Source organism: Populus nigra, chromosome 2, assembly GCF_951802175.1.
Source record: "Populus nigra chromosome 2, ddPopNigr1.1, whole genome shotgun sequence".
Lineage (NCBI taxonomy): Eukaryota > Viridiplantae > Streptophyta > Magnoliopsida > Malpighiales > Salicaceae > Populus > Populus nigra.
Window position 1 is genome coordinate 37,585,903 of NC_084853.1, and position 22,593 is coordinate 37,608,495.

Consider the following 22,593-nt stretch of genomic DNA (forward strand, 5'->3'; position numbering starts at 1 on the left):
GCTCCAGACCTGTTACGTGTGTTTGCCAATAGCCGATTGACACGTACGCTTTCTTAATTCATTTTTATTGACCTTGGGGAAAGTTGGAGTCATGGAATTTCCCTGCTCCTCACGTCAAATTCCTAACACGTGTCATAGCTTTCTCTTTATCCTTATTTCACACCAAAAAATCCAACTTTAGGTTTCGGTTCAAAATTATATATATATATATAAAGTCGAAATAGTGATAATTAGATAGGTGCATCACGCTATATTGTAGGTTGATCTTTTTTTTTTTTAATGTAAAAAAAATTAAGTGTGTGTAAGTGTTTCTAAAAAGTAAAAATAAAATTAAAACTCGGGTATTGACTCGATTGAATTTAATAATCTCTACTAATTTAATAACACAAATAAAAAAATAGAACAATGGTAACTAAAATGATAAAAATAACAATCCAAAAAAGGTAAAAAAAAAAATCTAGATCAAGTTCATCCATGTTAGCATACCAAATAAGTGACTTTGTCGTGACATTAAAGTAACCCCGTCAAAAGCAAATTGAATAAAATCATGAAATTTAATTATTAAATAACTTAATGTTAAAGGAAGAAATTAAAAAATATATATATATATTAAAAAAAACAATAAAAAAAACTCAAGTCAAAATAGGTTAACTCACTAGTACCGCGATCATGGATATAAAACTAAGATAACCTCATCTAAAGAAAAGTAAAAAAGAAGAAGCATGAACACCAATTCCTAAACAATCAAATACCAAATGATGAAGTTGAAATAAAAAAATCAAATATTGAAGAATCATATATGATAACAAAGAAAATATTAAATGAGATCTTGATAACCTCGTAGAAAGTAAAATGAGAAATAAAATTAAGTTTGATTTATAGCAAACAAAATATTGTAGGATGAAATTGAAAAAAAAAATATAATCCAAAAAATGTGAGAAAAACCTAACCTAAGTTAATTCGGATCGATATGCAAAATCTATAGTCTATTTTGTGATATCGGGTAACCCTGTCAAAATTAAATTGAATAAAATTTTGAAATAAAAAATCAATCTTAAAAAAATAAAATGTTGAAGGATTTTATATGATAACAAAGAAAATATTAAACAAGAACTTGATAACCCCGTAGAAAAAAAAATGAAAAAAATTTCGAAACTCAATTTATAACAAATAAAATATTATAGGATGAAATTGAAGAAAAAAATATAATCCAAAAACAGTTAGAAAAACCTTACTCAAGTTGATATGCAAAATATGCGATCTATTTGTGATATCAAGATAACTCTATCAAAAGTAAATTGAATAAAACTTTAAAATTTAATTATCAAACAATCCAATGTGATTGAGATAACCTGAATTATTTTTAAAATAAGTGAAAAATTCAATAGAAAATAAATAAAAAATAATAATAAAGTCCAACTTCTAATTAAATAAATTCTAATAGATGAAACTAAAAAAATAAAGTTAAAAAAGAAGAAGAAAAAATCATGATCGCTTTTAATAAAAAAACAAAGACAATAAGAATGGAACCATTATCACTTGTGTCCTATCCATCCATGCCTCAATTCGTTAATTTATTATATTTTTTATTTTTATTATTATTTAATTAAAATAAATTCAATTTATTTAATCTAATCATATCTATAATCATATCTATAAATTGTAAATTTTCCTTTGTTATTTAAAACGCTTGGAGCACCTAAATATATATTTTTATAAAAATAAAAATAATCTGGACCATGGCATATCACGGCCCACTAAACAAATATGAAAGGCATATATATATATATATATATATATATATATATATATATATATATAAAGTTCCATGCTTCTGTTTCTACTTTCTATTTCTATAAATATGTTGCGGATGGTGCTTCATAACCAAAAAACTCTCTCTCTCTCTCTCTCTCTCTCTCTCTCTGTAACAAACTGGCCAAGCAAGAAAACAACAATAATGATGAAAAGCACACCTTACTTTAACTAGTTACACATGATCCATGTGATCATGCCATCTTCCTTGTCGCTCCTATTCTTCTATACATATGGAGGAATGGGAAGTACAGCAGCTCGGAAGCCTAAGAGAGTAATGGAGAAACTCGCCAAATGTGCTCGAAAGTTGAAGAGAATTTTCAAGTCCCTTAAAACAGGCAGTAGTTCTGAGGTAGTAAATTATTCAGTGTCTTCTCCTCATGCTGTTGCCTGCGAGGAGCTCTTCTTGTCATCAGGAGTACAAAATGGTCATAGAATAAATGATGACCATGATCATGATCCTTCTATGCCAGCTCATATTGCAGCCCAGAATCACTTCACTTTTAGGCCAAACATCTATATTTGAAAGGGAGACAGAGAGACATGCAGAACTGTTAATTGTTGATACTCTTGGTGTAATCTGTTTCTGCTTGTACGATGTTAAGGAGAAATTATGAGAACTGTTGTAGTTATCACTGTACTTCTTGCTCGATCACATGTACAATACAAACTATTTAGTATGTGGCGTAACAAATTACATGATTAAAGAGTTTGTCCTAACATCAGTTTTTCTTCTCAATTAATAACATGATTTGATATCACAGCCAGATGTTGCTAATCATGGGCTCAAATACTTCTGTGTAGCAAAAAATCCAGTATTTGTTGGAAGAATTAACTTCAAAACAAGGAAAACACAGAGACTCTGACGTACTCGTCGGATCACATAACTTTTAAAAAGTATTTTCCGTCTAAATTACTGTTATTGTCACTCTCACACTTTCATTAACAGACCACTTAGACATTTAATATCTCTAAGGGACTTAAATAAAATTATTGATTTAATTATGATAACACTAACTTCATGACATTGCTAACTTAAAAATTCTTAGTTTTCCGCAAAACAAGTTTAATTTTCAACATTCTCCCTTCTTAAACTTGTTTCTTCAATCATCATCATTTCAAATTTCTTCTGCAGGTAACAAAACGTTTCTGTCTTCAATGGATTTATAAGAATATCAACCACTTGTTCTTGTTCTCACATAAACTAGCTCCACTTCTTTTTCTTTCACATGCTCTCTTATGAAATGGAAATGCGTATCAATGTGCTTTGAACTTTCATGACGGAATAGATTTTTTGCTAAAGCAATTACAGACTTGTTGTCAACAAAAATTCAGATAGCTTTTTTCTGCTCTTGTTGTAGTTCTTCCAGTAACTTCTTCAACCAAATTGCATGACATACAAAAATTCAGATAGTTTGGTACATGTTAGATATCACAAACACCCCCACAACGCTCTTATAATATGTTGGATTCACTTGTGCTCCTTCTCTTTCTTTAGTTTGCTTGATTCCACACTCAACTAAAGTATCTACAAGATGACAATCTTCCATGGCAAGCTTCCTCAAAACCTCTACAACATACTTAGCTTGTGAAATAAAAATTCCACTACTACACTGTTTTACTTTAATTCCCAGGAAATAAGCTATAATTAAGATCCAAGTCTATCATTTTGAATTCCTTCACCATAACCTACTTGAATTCTTCAAACATGATGGAGTCATCACCTGTAAAAATCAAACCATCTATATACAAACAGATAAACATCACATTGTCTTGTAAATTCTTTTTCACATATAAAACATGTTTATAAGGACATCTGACAAAATCATTCTGTGTGAGATAGCCATCAATTCTAGAATTTCATGCTCTTGGTTCTTGTTTAAGCTCATAAAAAGCTTTCTTCAGCTTGCACACATTTTGTTGTTTTCCTATAACAACAAATTGAGGTGATTGTTTTCCATAGACTTTTTCTTCAAGATTTCCATTTAGAAAGCCTAACTTAACATTCATCTGTTATAATTAAGTTCTATTTTTTCCAAGCCACCAATGAAATCATCAATCTCATAATTTTCATTATTGCATATAGAGCAAAAACATCTTTATAATCAATTCTATATTATTGTTTGTACCCTTCTAGTATTAATTTGATTTTATACTTCTCCACCTATCCCTTTTCATTTCATTTTTATTTTGAAAGTCCATTTCACTCTTATATCCTTGTGCCCTTCTAGAAGTGGCGTTAGCTCCCATGTATTGCTCTTATTAATAACATTGATCTTCTCCTTCATTGCTTTTTTCATTTAGCTTCTTGAGAAGCTTTTTCAAACATAATAGGATTTTCACCTAAAAATAAATAGAACATACTAGCATCATTAAGGTTAAGTTAATTCTTTTTTTAGCATCTTTAAGGTTAATTCTTTTTTTAGCATCATATATTTCTTGTATATTTCTTGTCTTTTTTTGAACTGAGCTTGAAGATCCAGTAGAACTAAAGCCTGAATAAGTAAAGATGGTATAGCCTGGAATTCTTCTTCATCCTTTTGAACTTGTTCTTTTTCTAGAGATAACTTTTATGGTTGATTTTCACTGTTCAAATCCCACACTTGCTCTTCATCAAATTGCAAATCCCTTAACACAATCATCTTCTTAATGATTGGATTATACAGTTTATAAACACAAGATCTCAAAAGTGCACTCCTTATATTGTATGCTCCATAAATTGTAGTTTTGTTTTGTAAAGTGGGGAATTTGAACATGAGTATTGTTGTTGTTGGAAGCCATGATTACACTCAAATACCAATTTTGTTGGAAGAATGAACTCATAAAAAAGGAAACCCTAGAGACTCTCACTTGCAAGCTCACACACACACACACGATAGAGTAGGATATAAGAAATTGTAATTATAGTTATTGGCACTCTCACACTTTTATTAACAGATCACTTACATCTATATAGACATATAATAATGCCTTTCACAAATCTAAAAGGATTTAAATAAAAATATTGACTTTTAATAGTATTAGCATTCCTTGCGCCAAACATATACGCGTAGATATTGGCATATATTGCATGCTTAACCTACCAATAGCCCTATGGTTCAACATTATTCTTGCTACTTGAATTTGACACTCGGATGTTTGGTTAATTCTCAAACTTCACATAATCAAGAAAACTTGTGTATAGAGGCTTGATTTGTCAATGTATCCAAAAACGTACTAGATAGGAGAGTGCAATCACAACCAAATTTAATAGTTTCATTAATGAAAATTTTTGTTGGTATTTACAATAACAGTATGTCGGTTTGTATGTTACTAGCAGAATCACAGACGTAAATAGTCCATTATAAAAACTCTTATTAGTAATTTATGGACTATCAGTAATAAATATATTGTTAGATTTACAGATGGACAAAGCATGCCAAAAAAAATTACTCATTTTATTTCATCGATATATTGATTAGTAAATATAGCATATCACCAACAGAATACAATTTGTAATTTTGTCAGTGTGTTAACATTAATAGTGACATTTGTAGTAATTCTTTTCTAACTCTCTAGAATATACCGATGAAATAGTTATGTCGGTAACCCCATCAGTAATAGTAGCATTTGTAGTAATTCTTTTCAACTCACTGCAATATACCGACGGTCTAGTTCTGTCGGTACTGTCATTAATATTATAAAAATATTTTTTAAAAAATATATATTGAACATAAGTAGAAAAATAATTAAAATAAATTTATTTTATAATTTTAAAATAAATTAGTATAAAAATCAAATATTTATTACAAATTTTAACATTTGTACATTCAAATACAATAAATATAAAATAGAGTCGGCGCTAGAGGAGGAGGAGGCTAGTCGTCGCCGCAACTGTGAGCCAATTATCATTAAGATTGGTCGTGATCCTATAACCATTAGTCTAATATCGCCGTAAATTTCATAGTTTGAATGCTTGGAATTGATTGTGAGCATTCAACTATCAAAGCACTACAAGTCATCTGCAAGTTCTTCGCCGTAATGTTAGAATGTCTGTACACCCGATTTCTATCAAGCCCACCAAACGATCTCGCCTTCGACCACAAATCCAGATCGATATCTAGATAGGTCAAAAGATCTTTCTTGTATCTCCATTTGAACCAACTGTCATACGTATCATTAAAAGAAAAAACCAATTCATCAAATTCAAGGAAATAATAACCTAAGAAAAAAAATGATTGAAAACCAACATACCATAAAGTATTGAGCTCGGTTATCAACGAACTGTTGTATCCCTTTTTGGCGGTCATCACTCTATACATGTGTTTCAATAAAAAGCTTCATCAGGCTTAGCTCATGTCCAAGAACCGTAGCCTGCAATAAAAAAACATTGTTAGTTAAATATATTTATAAAAAACAACTAATAATAAAAAATGGATGTAATAAAAAAAGTCCTACGATCTGCATCGCATATGAAATGAACAAAACAGAGCTATCGATATGCATGGTAACGAAACTATGAATATGTCGGTTCCAGTTATCCATACCGGATTGTGATCGTCGAGTGAAACACACAGACATCAGGTGCTGAATATATTCTGTCTATACAACCTCTAAGATGTATGGTGGTCTGAAATCCTTTCAAACCACCATGTCATTCTAGCCTCGAAGCTCTCTCTTTTTTGCATATTTTTTGGCTTTTTTACGTATCATACCAAAAATCATGCAGCTTACATGATACAAATTAATTATTTGTTAGTAAATAAAAAAGAAATTTTAATATTTGAAATAAAAAAATTATTCTGAATTTGATCTTATCTAATTGCAGTGTGATTCTCTCAATCTCTCATAGCAACATTATCATTAGCTCTCTCTTATTCAAATTTTCCCTTGAAATAAATATTTATAAAAGGAAAATTTCAGTAATTTAAATAAACAATTCAAATTAACATAAAAAATATTTAAGTTATTACTAATCTTGAACCTTGACAATCATGCATAAACCTGCAATTTTCATTTAAGATGTTTGGAAACCTGACTTTATTGAAATAATGGAATTTCCATCAATGATTTCAAGATTGACGTTATTGTTCTAGTAGCCTCAACATTTGTAAACCTAAAATTGTATTCGTTAAATGATATTATTTTTTCAAAAATTATTAAACAAGTCGTTATGAAAGCAAAATAAACTTACATTAAAAGGTCATCTTTTCACTGGGCCTCGTACTTGTGGGTAAATGAATCCCGCTATGAAGGAACCCCCCTCGACAAACCTGCGTCGTAACTAAATGCTTGTGCCTTATGTGCCTGCTCTTGGTTAACTCCTAATGACGCATGGTCACCAGTATCTTTGCAAGAAGAACTAGGAGTGATCTTGTCATCGCGACATGCAATAAACTTTTCTCTAGGTATATACACAAATTAACAAATAAAAAAAATAAACAATTTTTATTTTAAAAAAAATATGACAACACCTTTACCATATAGGAGACCAAAAATTTTAAACCTGAAATACAAAACATATAAGCCACAAATCAGTTGATTTTATTTAATTTCTTCTAATAATTTAGCATAATTTGATTTCATAGAAAATTTTCATTTTCTACGTGATAATATTTTTAATCATAACTTTACAACATATTACTATAAATTCACAAAATTTTAAAATAATATTTAAAATTAATCCTACACATTTAACTGAAATTGAAAAACAAATTCGAAAAAAAAACAACTACTAAAATTCAAGAAATTAATGAAAAAACTATTATAATAACAGCTAAAATTCAACTCAATTATTTCTAAATGATAATATTTTTAATCTTAAATTTAAAAAAAATATTCGAAATGGAATAAATACAAAATAATAATTAAAATTAATCCTACACATTTAATTAAAATTGAACAACAAATTAAAAAAAAAATAACTAAAATTAAAAAAATGCAAAAATTATTTCAATAACAACTAAAATTTAAAACATTTATTAATTTATAAAATTATTAAGAACACAAAATTGAACAAAAATAATGACAAAAAAACAAATATAATGCAAAAAAATACAAAATTGATTTAAGCTCTTAATTAAAAAAAACACGAAAAAGAAAAGATATTGTTAATAAACCCAAAAAAATAAGAATAAAAATGAAGAAATACAACGTATCTTAGGATGAGAAGAGAAGAGAATGCTTGATCTTGAGTTTGAAGGAGAGAGAAAAGAAAAGGAGAGAGAAAGAGGTTGGAAGAAGAGAGAAAAAGAAGAAAATTCGATTTGTCATGGTTCAGGTCTTTTATTTTAGTTTTTAAATATTAATATTTTTAATATTTTCATCGGTGATTTCATTTATAAAGTCAAATTACAATATGGTCTTGGTATTTATGATCTTTTAACCAATAGAATCACAAATGAAAAATTAACTATTAATATTTTTAATATTTTCAACAGTGATTCCATATGTAAAGTGAAATGAAAATTTTCAACTTATATGAAAATTTTCAAAAAGCTCGTCTAAATATTACTGACGACTTTTTATTTTATCTGTAAAAAAGTGAATAGTTAAAAGATCATTAATTATCGCCATATTGAGAAGTGAACAGTTCCTATGGTTTTTGGAATTTACCGATGGAAACATTTTGTCGGTAAATCTGTATGTAATAAACACCGTGAACAATACTATGGTGAAGAGGAACAATTCTCATGGTCTCTAAAATTTATCGAATGACACATTCTGTCAGGATACCCATATGTAATGAACACCATGAATAGTGTCATTGAGAAGTGAACAACTCTCATGGTTTATAGAATATACCGACATACACATTTCGTTGGTATACCCATATGTAATAAACACCGTGAATAATATCATTGAGAAGTGGATAGTTTCCACGGTCTTTGAAATATACCGACAAACACATTTCATAAGCTGGAAAATCATTGATAGTCCACATTAAAGTTGTCTACATCAAAAAATTTTATTTCCTTAATATATTACAAGTCAAAGCCCTAGATGACCACAACTGTATTAACTTATCAATCAACGGTCGAAGACAAACATCTATATTTTGACCTGGACTATTAGGACCGAGTAGGACCATAGAAAAAAACATGAACTTTGGCCTTATACACATTTTTGGTGGCAAGTTATAAATCATGAGTATTACTACGCAATAAGAATATTGAGTAGCAAATGACCAGAATGGGTTGAATACATTTGTATATAACCCAAGACGCATGTTCCTTGTCTCCACTAAAAACTGAGAATGCACACTGTTAAAGTGTTTTCAAGCTTCACCAACAGAAGAGTGCACCATTACGCCATCTACTATATCATGTGATTGGTGTCTTGTCATGTGTTCAATAATCTTTGGTGACATGAATAAACTCTGCAATTTATGTGTGATTGAAAAGTATCTACGTTTTTTATGTGCGACAAGAGATCTTCCCTTGCTAGTTATAGATTTATAACGAGATTGTCTACATGTTCTATAGTCAGTCAATTCTACATTTTTAAGGTAGTCCAACATATAGAAGTTTGGACACATGTCAATTTTTTGATATCCTAGACCGAGGGATTTTTTTATAAACTTAGCAGCATAGAAGTTCTCTTTCATCATGCTCCCTTCAGGTATAATGCTTCCCGCCCATTCGATAATTATATCATAATTGGCCTCACTCAACCTACAATCTGACTTGATCTTAAACACATGTGAAACGACTAATAATTTACTGTGATTTGTGCAACCATCCCATAATGATTCATCAAAATCTTTTAAAAGATCAAAAAGTCTGGTAATGTCTGCATTATTTTTTTCATCTACGATTAAACATTGATTAGCATAACCATGATTCATTCTCATCGCATTCATAACTATATTCCTACAAGGATTACTATTGTTATTTACAACTCCATACACGTTGTTAGAACTAAAAGTTGACCCAATCATCCTTTCTACCATGATATCGCGAGGAACATATGGTTCTCTATGTGCATACCAACATAGGTATTTTTCTATGAATCTTTTTTTGTAGAAGATGCATCATTACAACATTTGGATCAAGAAAATTTTTATTTTTACACCTCTTGCATGGATATCTAATATCCCCTCAATTAATAAAGCCCTGAACCTCATTACAATAATCCATCATTCACAACCCTTTGGATGAATCTCTATTCATCTATGAACGATCATTCATTACTTATATCATACCTATATAAAATAATAATGACAATATGTATTAATTAACTACATTAACTAAATAACTAAATAAAAGAATCCTTAATAAAAACAACATTTTAAAATTAAGTTTAAATAAAAAAAGAATAGATTTGCTTACTTAAAGTGAATAATTTTCAATAAAATTTGAATCAGAGCATGGATGTTGACAAACTAAGTGTTATGGTAGCCGAATTTATTGTGGGAGGTTGAATTGTGTTGAGATTTGGGTTGGGGGTTGTTTGTTGCAGAAAAGAAATGCATAAGGAAGAAGGAGAAATATTGAGAGAAGAGGGTCGATCACCAAGTCATAAATTAAATATCATTGACGGTATTACCGATGGAATTATTCTGTTAGTAACTCCATCGGTAAAAACGCAACATCACCGAATAATTTTCTTTTTTGAATCTCAATATAATAATCTCTGTTATTTTTTCAGTACATACTAACATAATTTTTTCGTTTGTATTTGTTAATTTTCTGATAGTGAATGATGTTAACAATGGAAATCAAAACTATTTAAGCATTAAATGACCTTTACATTCAATCATGAGATTGAATATTTTCAGTAAACATGGATATTATAGGCCTATCTACATGGAAAAGCAGCCATAGACAGATCCTGCTATTGTCTACAAACAGAGTTCTCAGACTGATCAGTTGATCTTAAAGAAGGCTATTAAAGGATCATAGACAATCTGATTAGCATTCACGCCAAAAACAAAATCTGCATGAGCATATTCATCGGTGTATTGTACCACCAGCTTGTCGCCATCGTGATCTTTGAGGTTGTCTAGTAGAACTTGTACATCCTTCACATCAGAGAGATAGTCCTTCCCTCCATAGGCAAGAAAAAGAGGAAGGTCATTAGGGATGCTGGTCATGTTATACACTGGAGGAGTAGGCTGCCCGTAATGATCCATGTTATCATTTTCATTACCGTAATCATACATTGCTATCGTTCCCGTCCTAATCACTACATAGAACCACGGAATCAGAAAGTAATGAATAAAGCAAACTTCTAAAGTTCAGCATTTTCTGTTTGGATTTTGCTGGAATAAGTTATCCCATTCATCGAAAACAATGTTTGAGATAATTTCCTAATTGTTATGCAGAACCATATTGGTTGCTTTTGTTGTTCAAAGATTTTTCTTGATTTGTTTTTCTTATAAAAGAGTTAGTCAATCAGGAATTTAGAAACACTTACTCTGTGCCAGGTGGATCATGTTCTTGGTTGCTGTTGATTGAGGTTCATGATCAAGAAATTCATTTGTCCTAGAAGAATTCAGGCAGCAATTCGGGCCTAAAACAAGTTGGCTGGTCAATCAGTATTGGTTAACGACTAAACTTTTGTGTGTCCAGGTTTTAATGAAAAGCCTAAATACCAGTGAAAACTGTCATGAAGTCAGAGCAGTTGGTCCCAGGCTTACTGCAGATGTCTTCCAGAAGCTTGTTCGCAGCCTGCCTGTTCAGTAAGAAATCACAATGATTACTATTCCATTTAGCAACTTAATACCTTTTTCTCTTGGACCTCTCAGGTAAACATTTAAGGAAATATTTTTATAGACGTAAGTTTTAGTCAATGATTAACTTGGAGATATGTAAAAGAAAAAGAAAAAGAAAAGTTGCTTTCTCACCCTCGAGGAACAAATTCATGGAGTCCTAACCAGTACAAGTCCTGTGCAATAAGGAGACAGAATGCTAAGTAAGAAGGTAAGGGAATTATTTTCCTTTAAATTTAAATTTGGAAATTCATTTTTTTTTTAATAAGGCAGATCCATTCATTTGGTTTTACCTCAGCTAGAAATATATCGGCAGCACCTCTTGCAAGCGGTGATGGCATCTGGTTAAGATAAGCTATTGGACTGAGCAAAACAGCCGATCTTAACATGTTCAATAACTTTTCTTGAGAAAATGCAGCAAAAGCAATCAAAGTCCCCTGAAACGAAGTCAAAAGCTACATATATATATATGCAGAACAAAATTCTACAACGATAATAATTAATGTCCCAGGAACAACAAAAAAACAATGAAAGCAAACACAGTGCAATATTCACCTGGGAATGCCCAACATAGTGAAGGTTCTGCCCTGTCTGGTCATGCACATACTGAAATGTTGCAGGAAGATCATAGGCAGCTAACTCATCCCAGGTCCAATCCCAATAAACCTGCCATGAAACAAGATAAAATGTTCGATTGTTAAAAAAGATTCAGGGTCGCATAATGAAGGAAAGTAAAGACTCAAAAGTACCGAATCATTGGGATGGAGTGATGCGTGGCCCCGGCTAAATCTAGTCCCACGACTGTTGGCAATCCACACATCATAACCATTATCCGCCAATATGAATGCTAAAGATTCATCAGGAAGATTCATCAGCCACGTTACGCCATCCTGCCGTCAATCCGTTAGTGTTATTTTTCCTTTTCATTTAAATCGCAGCCAAAAACATTAGAGATCAATGAAGAATTAGCTAGCTACAACGTACCATCATTAGCCCATGTTGTAGCAGAACTGGCGGCTTGTCTGCTGCCTGACCGGACAGCCCAGAAGGCATTCTCTGAAGGCTAAGAATATAACCATCTTTTGTTGTTACCTGCAATAATCCATTAAGAGTTTGAAAAATGTGCTCAAGTTTCTAAAGCAAAATGACTCTGAGTCCTTTTATTGAAGCTGAGCTAGTAGCAAAAATTAGCCTCCTGTACCGTATGTTCTTGGCAGGCGTAGCCTTGTGGCTCCACCACCGATTTGCAAATACCATTATTGGCATTCAGGGATGACAGAGATTTGAAGGAATAAACCTTTGCTCCTGAAGCGGCCGCAGCTGCCGATAAACAGAATAGGATCGCTAGAATTTGAGTGGCTAAAGTCTCGGCCATTTAAAATTTAGTTACAAACTACAGCAATTACACTTTTCTGTTTTCCTGCATTTTATAGTGTATCCAAAACCCACATTCAAACAGAAGACAATACATCACAAGTAACCCTTTAGTGTGAACTTGTTCAGTATCTTATCTTTTTCTACTATATATTATAATAAAATGAAAGCTATTCTAAATTGAAATCGGTGACTTATTGGGAGATTTTCTCTTACTTAACTAAATCTACTTTCTTTTAAATTACAAATTTTACCACATCTATTTCCTTTTATACACTACCAACATCAAAGCATATATTATAAAATCTTACATATTTCAATTCCTTCATTATATATATATATATATATATATATATATATATATATATATATATAACCTAATCTCTTTCTCATTTATTATGTATGTGAGTTTCTTGAATTTCCTTTATATAAAATCAATTAAATTAGAATGTAAGTTATAGAAAAAAAAAGTCAAGTAAAAGATCAAAGTAAAACTATAATACAAACTTAGAATTTAATAAGATAAATACAAGAAGGTTTTTGTGAGAAATAATTCAGAATTTCTTTCTAATCATTTTAAGGTGTTCTTTCTTTCTTGATAATTTTGTAGAAGGTGATTGGTTATAATTTTTCCATCAACAAAAAAAAAAGAAGTTAAGCAATGAATCTTGTTTTTGTTATATAAAAAAATAGAGTTATGGTATGTTATATAAATTTAGCTATTGATGAGGCTGGAAAAATCCTCAATAGAAAGATTGTGAGTGTTTTTCATGGGCTGATAAAACTAAACCCGAAGAACTTGGTCGGCTCGATTACACCTATAAAAAAAACACTTTGAAGTTTAAGTCAATATAATATTTATTCAGGTGATGTTGAGAATAAATATTCTCTAGACTTAAATGTTTCTTAAACCTTATTTAAATATTGTATCAGACTTATATTTTCTTAATATTTATATTGACTAGAGAGATAGAGTCTAGAGAGATGAGTTCTGCAGAGCTCTTATATAAAGAAATAAAGTTTTGTTTATATAGATTTTTTAAAAATAACTATCTTAATAAATATCTAAGATAGTAAATATAATATCTAGAATATTTATAGAGATATTTATAAAGATGTATACATTGTATAAAACATATGTATAGTTTTTTCATGTATCATTAATTATCTATAGTATTATCTTATCTGAAAAAAGATACTAAATTCATAAAAAAAAAATAAAAAAATTCAATGCATATTATATAATAATAAGATCAACATGATATTGGTTTATCAAAACCAGATAAAAAAAATCTATGATAAAAAAAAAAGAGCATATTAATTTCGACAAAATTACATGCACAATAAACAAGGAATCACTCGAATACGCTTCAAATCAATTTCGTCAACGCCACGTTTTGCCCATTAATAAAGGTTGTTCTTGTACATTTTCATGGATGTGTGCTGACAAATTAAGGACCAGCCATGATTTTGTAGTTGGGAGCTTTGCGTCTGTCACTTTGTGCAGCTAGCAATGTGAACATACTTCACAGGGGTTTGAATATTCAAATGTTTATAGAAGGATGACAGAAAAAAAAAATGCTGATGCAACCAAGGCCTAAGAAGATTATTTTATTTTATTTTTATTATTATTATATGATATGGCATAACTGATGAGGCAAGGACTTCTGACTGAGACATTTGGACATTTGGGTTTATGCACTAATAGGTGTTTGTTTAAGCGAAAGCTTTAATTTTTAAAGTAAATTGTACATATAACATGTTTTTGTTTCAGAGTAGGCCGAAATAGATATATCAGCTAAAATTTATTTTTTTAAAAAAATTATTTTTTATATTTTTATATTTTAAAATTATTTTAATTTGTTAATGTTAAAAATTAATTTTAAAAACTAAAATAAAAAATATTATTTTAATATATTTCTAAATTAAAAATATTTTTTAAAAACAACTACTAGTATAGTCGCAAATTTCTCGTATAAATGCCACCGCATGAATATTATTCCAATCACAACCGTAAACCTTTACATTGGGATACTATCTTAATAACATTTTAAAAGGATTTTAGGTACTATTTATTACTAGCATTAAAAACTAGAATATTTAGCGAGTTCTATTTTTATGTGAGTGAAAGAATAATATATTATAAATAAATAATAATTTTTCTTTAAACATTGATTAATCCTATAATTATTTCCAAGTTATCAATTCTATTTCAAAAACTTGTCTTATTAAAATAATTTCTTCTCAACATTACATTGATTGCAACCTATTACACATGTTTTAAATGATTTATTATCTTATGTGTAATGTTGCTATTTTTTTGTGATAAATTCTTAAAATTTATGGACATCCCAAACTATTCATTTTTTTCTTCTTATATTATCTTCAGAAATCAAATAGCATGAAATATCATATTTTATCAAATTTAAATTGATAACAAAACAAACCCAATTAAATGTCACATATTCATTATGCATAGTGCCATCAAATTATTTGGTTTTGTTGTATTAGTAAGGTTTAATATATACCATCATTCATTAAAAAGAAATAAGTGATTAGATTTTCACCGTGCAAGATACATATTATTATAGTTTTGAACAGTGAAATTATTATTTTTTCTTTCTAAAAAAAATTATTAAACCCTTTATTGAAAGTGATATAGTTTTTTTCTTATGATTCATTAGTTATTTTAGATTAATTGAAGGCAAGAAGGTCTTTTTAACTTTTTAAAGCATAGTTGATGTGAACATTATGATCATGTGGTCACGTAACCTATAATCAAGATTGAGATATGATTCTGAAAAATCAAAAAAGGTCTAATAAGAGTGTGACATAATGAAAACGTGTCTCATGGCAACAACAATATTAGAATGAAGTCAAATGACGCTACAAAGTCAGTTAATTTTTTATAACTCAGATTCAATTCATTCAAGAACCAAAGAATGCAAGAATCTTTCTCATACATTGTCGCACCCGACATCGCGGCGGCCCACAAATAAATCCTCGAATTATGGAAAAAGAACATATTTCTAGCATCTGGTTCTTTTAGGGAAAAAAGTCTTGTTTGAGTAGTTGCCACCTAATATTATGGTCACTAGGAACCCTAACTAGTCATCAGAGATTCTATGGCTCGGGATTGATTACGTAAAAGGAAAGATATTATTACGCCTTAAACGTTTTGCCTGAGACAGACTGCATTGTTGGTTTTGTCTTGAATTGCTAAATGTTTATTAGTTCATGCTATGATAATTTGTTTATAATATTCCTGACTCTGGCGTCAGTGAATAAATAAAAATAAATTTATTTTTAAGCATGCACATATTTTTTTTATTTTTCTAGCTAAATAAAATAAAATACAACGAATAAAAATAATATAAATTTAAACCGGTATTTTTATTCCTGACTCTGGCGTCAGTGAATAAACCAATAAATTTATATTATTTTTATTCATGCATACACATTTTTTATTTTTTTATTTTTCTGTTTTTTATTTTTTCTATATTTTTTTGGGGGATGGGCCCAGCTCAGCCCACATGGGCTGGGCTGGGCTAGACCCAGCCCAGCCGGTCACTGGCCCAAGCCAGTGACCGGTTGGGTACATAAAGCACGCGTGAATTAAATCACGCGTGCATGTGCAGGTAAAGGGAGTGAATTAAAATGAAAAGCGGGGGATGTGAAGCCTACTTACCTGGTTCTGGAAACATCGAAGGCAGGGTGCAACGATGGTTCTGGTCACGGTGGCTTTCCTCTGCTTAGGTTCTTCCCTTCTGCTTGTCTCCTCCTACCTTTTATGCTCACTGTTTTCTCTCGGTGTCCTGCATCTCCAGCCTCTTTTCTTTGTCCTCCGCTCGTGGCTCTTTTTCTTTAGCTTCCTCTGTTTCTTCTCAAAGAAACAGAGGAACGAAAATCTGCTTGTGGCTCTCTTCTCGTCTCTGTATTATGTCTGTTCGGAGGGGAAAGGGGGTGGTGCAACCGGAGACGAGGTTGGCGCTCCTGTGTTGGCTGGCCAATGCGCCTCACTGTTTTTGCCTCTCCAGTCTTCTCTCTCTCGGCTCCCCTGGTTTTGTTTTTGTCTCCCCCCCCCCCCCGGTTCTGTGACTCCTTGTTTTCTGTAGTTCGTGGCTCTTTTTTTTTCCCTCCCTCTCAGCCCCTCGGTTCTGCCTCTGTTTTTATTTGCTCCTTATGCCTTCTTTCCCCCCCTGTTCTGGGTCTCATTTTCTCTTAGTTTTTCCCCTTTTCGGTCGCTCACAGTTTTTCTTTTTTCTCCTCCCTCTCGCGCTCTCTCGTCTTCTCTGGCTTTATAGCCAGATAATGCCAAGCACCTCTACAATTGAAACGGCTTCAAAGCCATTACTGCAAAAACCGTTCCTGTGGAAGGAGACGAAGAAGGCGACGACTGATTTCTAGAAACGGCGCCGTTTGTGTGATGGGAATGGCCATTTGCAATCCAGTCACTGAAGTTCTGAAATCGTGTAATCAAGCCCCTAGATAAATTGTAATTGGACCCCTGTATTTCGGCGTTTTTTACAAACTAATCCTTGGACTTTAATCTGTTGCAATCGTGGCCCCCAATTAACCCCAAACTTTGCTATTTTTTCAATTAAGCCCCTGATTGGATTAATTAAATTAATTTCAAGCTTAATTAAGTCTCAAAACTTATCAATTCTCCAATTAAAACCTTAATTGGATTAATTAAATTAATTCCAAGCTTAATTAAGTCTCAAAACTTATCCATTCTTCAATTAAACCCTTGACTTGATTAATTAAATTAATTCCAAGCTTAATTAGATTAATTCCAAAGTTTAATTAAACCCTAAAACTTCCAATCATGTTGCCCTTAACCCAAATTTTAATTCATTCTTCATTTATTTCATTTTACTTGTTTTTTTCATCATTATTATTTTTTTATCATCATTTTTTTATCCTTTTCAATAAATAAAATAATAATTAAAATAAAAATGATCAAAAATAGTGTTATGACATACATTAACCTAAAAAGTTCAAAAGTGTTATTCATGAAAGGTTGCTGAAACTTAAACTTACAAGAGTTTAAGTACTTCTAAAAAATTAACCCTAATTAATCTACCTTTATGGTTGAGTCACTTCTAAAATTGACCTAAAACCTATACTAGTAAGCCCAAACCCTAATCCAAATAAATTTGGGGTATAGCTAAAATAATAAAAATAAAATTCATAAGTTAATCCCCTACTGTGAGGAGAGAAAAAGAAAATCAAACAATACAAGTCCGATATAAGACTTTTTTAGAACTTACAATGCTACCCAATTATCCTAGAAACCAATATGTTATTAAATACCACCAACTCTTCTTTCCTTATATATCTAGGATGAATACAGAATCTATGTAAGAAAATGATTTTGAAACATTAATGAATCATTGCCACACTCAGAAATTATGTTGCAATCCATTAAAAATCCTTGTAAAACTAGGAAATTTCCAAAACAAATTGTCACATCCTTATAGAAAAATGATCTTTGCCAAATAGAAAGTTCACAATTTAAAAGGAAGTAAATAACAAAATTCATACAATCTATTCTGACCTATATCACAAGTTCTTCTCGAACTCTGATTCAGTTGAATGTTTACCCCAACATATAAAAATATATTTGGAATCTTTTGGTAAAGTTTCAGTTCGATCCAATGGTTTGATTTAAAGTTATTTTCAATAGCGTAAAACTAGATGATAAGAAATTTTACGTTAAAATCCGAATCTGACCTTATTTGGATTGTATCAATAGTAAAATAACTAAACTACCCTTAAAAAAGATTTTTAAACTTGCATTCAGAAGCTTTTTCAAATTTTTATTTTTTGAATTACAGTTAAATGACTCAATTACCTTTAAAAGTAGAGTTTTTTGAAATGGTAACAAGGGTTTTTTTTATATTTTTATTATGATTATTAGTTATAATCAGGTTAAATAAAAGAGAAATATGATATTTTAATAAATAAAAAATATTATTGAAAAATAAAATATAAGTCGGCATGTGCAATGCACACACTAAAGTGTGGAATACCCTTGCACCATTCAGGCGACATGCAAAGGATATTGCGCCAGCCAAAATGTGAATTTTAAGGCGGCATTCAAATCATCTCAGTTGCACCTTCATCCCTAGGTAGTGCATCTGGCTAATAAACTTCTGTTTTCGCACTTACAACATTTTCTTTTCTTTTTTCCCCTTTTTTTCTCTCTAAATTTTCACACCTAACTCTTGAAATTTTCAAAGCAGTCCTTCAATTTTTTTTTCCTTTTTATTTCATTCCTTTCCTTTTGATTACTATTTCTTTTATTTGAAATAATTTATAAGATTATAATATTTTTTTTCAATTTCATCCTCCATCAATTTTTTCATATGTCAGATTTGATTCATATTCTTTTAATTTTCATTTGTTTTATTAAGATAATTCTTGAAATTGAATTTTTCTTTTGATTTCATCCTCATGTTTTTTTTCTATTAGATTTGATCATTATTTTTTTGAATGCTATTTTTTGACAAGTTGCGAGTCAAGGAAATTAACCCAAATTTGGGAGATTCAAACAACCTTTTTTTTTTTTTTTATCTTTTATCTTTTCTATCTTTAAACTCCTATATTTTTTTTAAATTTCATCATTCAATATTTAATTGGAGATTAGGCTTCATATTTTTTTTATTTGCTTCCTATAAGAGTTTTCTTGGGCTTTTTATTTTTTGTTCTTTGTTAAACTTATAATTTTTTTAAAATTAAATGTAACCCTGAGGTGCTTCCTTTATTATATTTTATTTTGTTTGTTTTCTGGGTCGTTGCTTTAACATTAAGTGCACCCTCTTTTGATGTTGTCGTATAGCATTTCGAAGTGATATTAGAACCGTCTCAGTGAACTCTTTCTAGTAGTAAGGCGGGGTCCATGTGTGGAGCGACAGTGGGTCTTTAAAGAGTTTTTCTTTCTTCTCATCTCAAATATGATATAGATAGCTCATTTTTAATTAATTATTACATTTTTTCACTATATTTACAATCAATGCTTTTTTAAAATCATATTATTAAATTAACAAACTTATTAAATCTAGTTAAATTAATGACCTATGTCTTAGATTTTTCTTGTTTTTTTGAAAATGTTATCATCGCCTAAAAAAATTTGGGTCAAAACATGGTGCATTTTGGGTCACTTATCTAGCTATTCCTAAATAAACAATAACAAGGAAAAACATGGAAAACTCTAATCAAATATAGTGTTTGTTACTTTGTTATGGTTATTTCAAGACATTACAGTGATTTCATTAATATTAAAAATAATATATAGCCATTATGATTTTCACTATATTCAAATAGAGATTACAAAAATTATACTCAATTCTAATCAAGTGCAAAAAAACTCAATTACTATAGCAATAACCATTGAATTTTCGAGTAGCATCTTGTCATTTCATAGAATTTCAAATGAGTTTTTTTAGCATCCTTGTTTAAGGATGTTTATAATGTGACTTTTTTCATGTCTCCAACCTAGAAATATATTGCCACCAGTTGTTAATGAGGAAATGGGCCATACTATCGAGCTCCATTGATGAAAGTAACAAGTTGTGATAAGGTGTCGAAACCTTCTTTTTCTCTACAGATTTTATAACTAATAGATATAAATCTCATATATGGAGGACAACAAACTAAAAAAATTCATATATTTTAAATCATATGTAGATATAAATCTATAATTATATTATTAAAAACATCGTATCTAATAACTAGATCTAAAATTATTGGAAAAGTAAAGAAAAATAAGATGAGAAAAACAAAGAAGAAATAAGATGAGAGAAAAATTAAGCATAAAGGGCTGGCATTGGTAATAAGTTCACTAGGCCATGACCTAAATGTTATTTGCTGGGTTTGAAAACATTACTACATAAACTAAAAAGAGGTAGGGTTTTCCTCTAACTCCTTCACTTTCATATAAATAGTGTAGTAGTTAGCTCCCTTTTTCGTTTCCTTTTTTCATCTTTTTTTATTATGTTTTTTACTTTTTTTCTTTTAATTGAATCTTTCTATATCCTAATTATGAGAGATAAAGTTTGAAATTGTGGTAGAGAGACCAAATTAAAAGATAAAGGACTAAAATGTAAAATATAGAGAAAATACATGGTTGATCCTAAATTTTCAGCAATTTTTATTTTGATCTGAAGATTTATTTTTTTTCTTTTTTTTTTAATTTTCGAGTTTAAGAAAGGAGAAATCGCTAGAAAAGATGTGCGAGAACGAAAGATATTGGTTTTCATGATTTGTAATCAAAATGGCCAAGTTTGGTGTAAAAAAATTTCATTCAACGAAAGGAGTTTGACTGTGTTGATTTTTAGTCTTTATTTTGCCAAAAAAAAAAACAAAATAGATCGGTGCCCATTTAGATTTTTCAGATTCAATTGATATTTGGGGTTCTTTAGTGTTTTTGGGGTGTTTTGAAGTTGGTGGATGGTTTATGGAGGTTTTTATGGTATTTGTTTTTAGTTTTTTCATGTGAAAACAGCTTTAAAACTAAGTTTTTTGGGTCTAAAATCTTGACCCCAATATTCTAATCATCTTAGGTGGTCATAAAATGTTATAGTAAGCAAGGGTTGCTTACCACTAAAGGTGACTTGTTGCTTGATATAAAATAAAAAAATAAGAGCGAATGGTGCATCATCCACTCTTGCATACCAAAAAAAAAAAACTCAGGCACCGGCCTAGGCTTTTGTATTTAGATCAAGCATGTAGGCCTAACTCATTGGTATCTGACCTCTATCTTTTGTTTTGTTTTTATTTTTTTTTCTTTTCATTAATTGTTTTCATTTAAATAGTGATTTATGTACTCTCTCTTCTTTCTTTCAAAAATTGAATTACCTTTGTTTTTTAAATAGTAATTGATTTTTTATATATATTTTCTTTAGTTGTATGATATTTTGAAATGATCAATTTGATTGTTCGTGAATCTTTTTCCTCTTATATTTTATATGATTTCGTTGTATTTGAATGAAGTTTTTATAAAAATAGAAATTATTTATTATTAACAATAAATTATCTACTTAGATAAATGAAAATGTTTAATATATATATATCTTTTATTTATGACTAGCTTTCTAGTTCAAGATTTAATAAGTGTTAATAACTCATTTTGGATTTATCATTCATGTATTTCTTAATATATTTTATAAACCGTGAACAATAGTTTTTGTTGCTCAATTAAAAAAATATATGATACATGAAAACATATCCAAAACTTAATTATTTTGTTCTTTTATATGTTAAAAAATAACTTAAATTCACACATTTAAATTCATACCCATAATGTAATGCAAACAAATCAACACAAACCCAAACATAGTCTATGTATCAATATTTAATATTCAAATCAACATAAACTCAAGCATAATCCATCAATCAACATTTAATTTTTAATTAACAATTACAACTCTAAAAAATAAAATCATAATCCAATATAAATTATCAAATCATCTCAAACAAAAACAAATATTAATACAAATTAATAATATTCAAATATTCTAAAAATTATACACAATAATAATCATTTTATCATAAATTTCATTACATTTTAGCAATTTATCAATAAAATAATTTGAGATTATGGATTGATTTTCTAAGAACCGAGAACGATTATAAAGAATATCGTAACCAAGGGATAAGGGCAAGAAGTGGAGAAATAGTGGCGGCGTGTGGTCTCTGCACACCACAACCCC

The 22,593-nt window shown here is 29.9% G+C and overlaps 1 protein-coding gene across 1 annotated transcript; it reads right to left on the bottom strand.

Annotated features, from left to right (window-relative positions):
• Window positions 1-10,629: 10,629 nt before the first annotated feature.
• LOC133681471 (triacylglycerol lipase 2-like) lies at window positions 10,630-12,917 on the bottom strand. Its single transcript, XM_062104523.1, has 9 exons — window positions 12,705-12,917; window positions 12,488-12,595; window positions 12,253-12,393; window positions 12,059-12,169; window positions 11,797-11,940; window positions 11,639-11,679; window positions 11,387-11,466; window positions 11,209-11,304; window positions 10,630-10,977 (listed from the first exon to the last, which is right to left on the bottom strand). Exons 1-9 carry the CDS (start codon window positions 12,876-12,878, stop codon window positions 10,658-10,660), a joined length of 1,215 nt encoding a protein of 404 aa, XP_061960507.1. The 5' UTR covers window positions 12,879-12,917; the 3' UTR covers window positions 10,630-10,657.
• Between the last annotated feature and the right edge of the window lie 9,676 nt (window positions 12,918-22,593).

Coding starts and splice junctions, on each gene's coding strand:
- LOC133681471 (XM_062104523.1), bottom strand. CDS start 12,878: ATGGCCGAGACTTTAGCCACTCAAATTCTAGCGATCCTATTCTGTTTA. Junction 11,680..11,796: donor CCGATATATTTCTAGCTGAG/GTAAAACCAAAT, acceptor CTTATTGCACAG/GACTTGTACTGGTTAGGACT. Junction 11,305..11,386: donor CTTCATGACAGTTTTCACTG/GTATTTAGGCTT, acceptor AACTTGTTTTAG/GCCCGAATTGCTGCCTGAAT.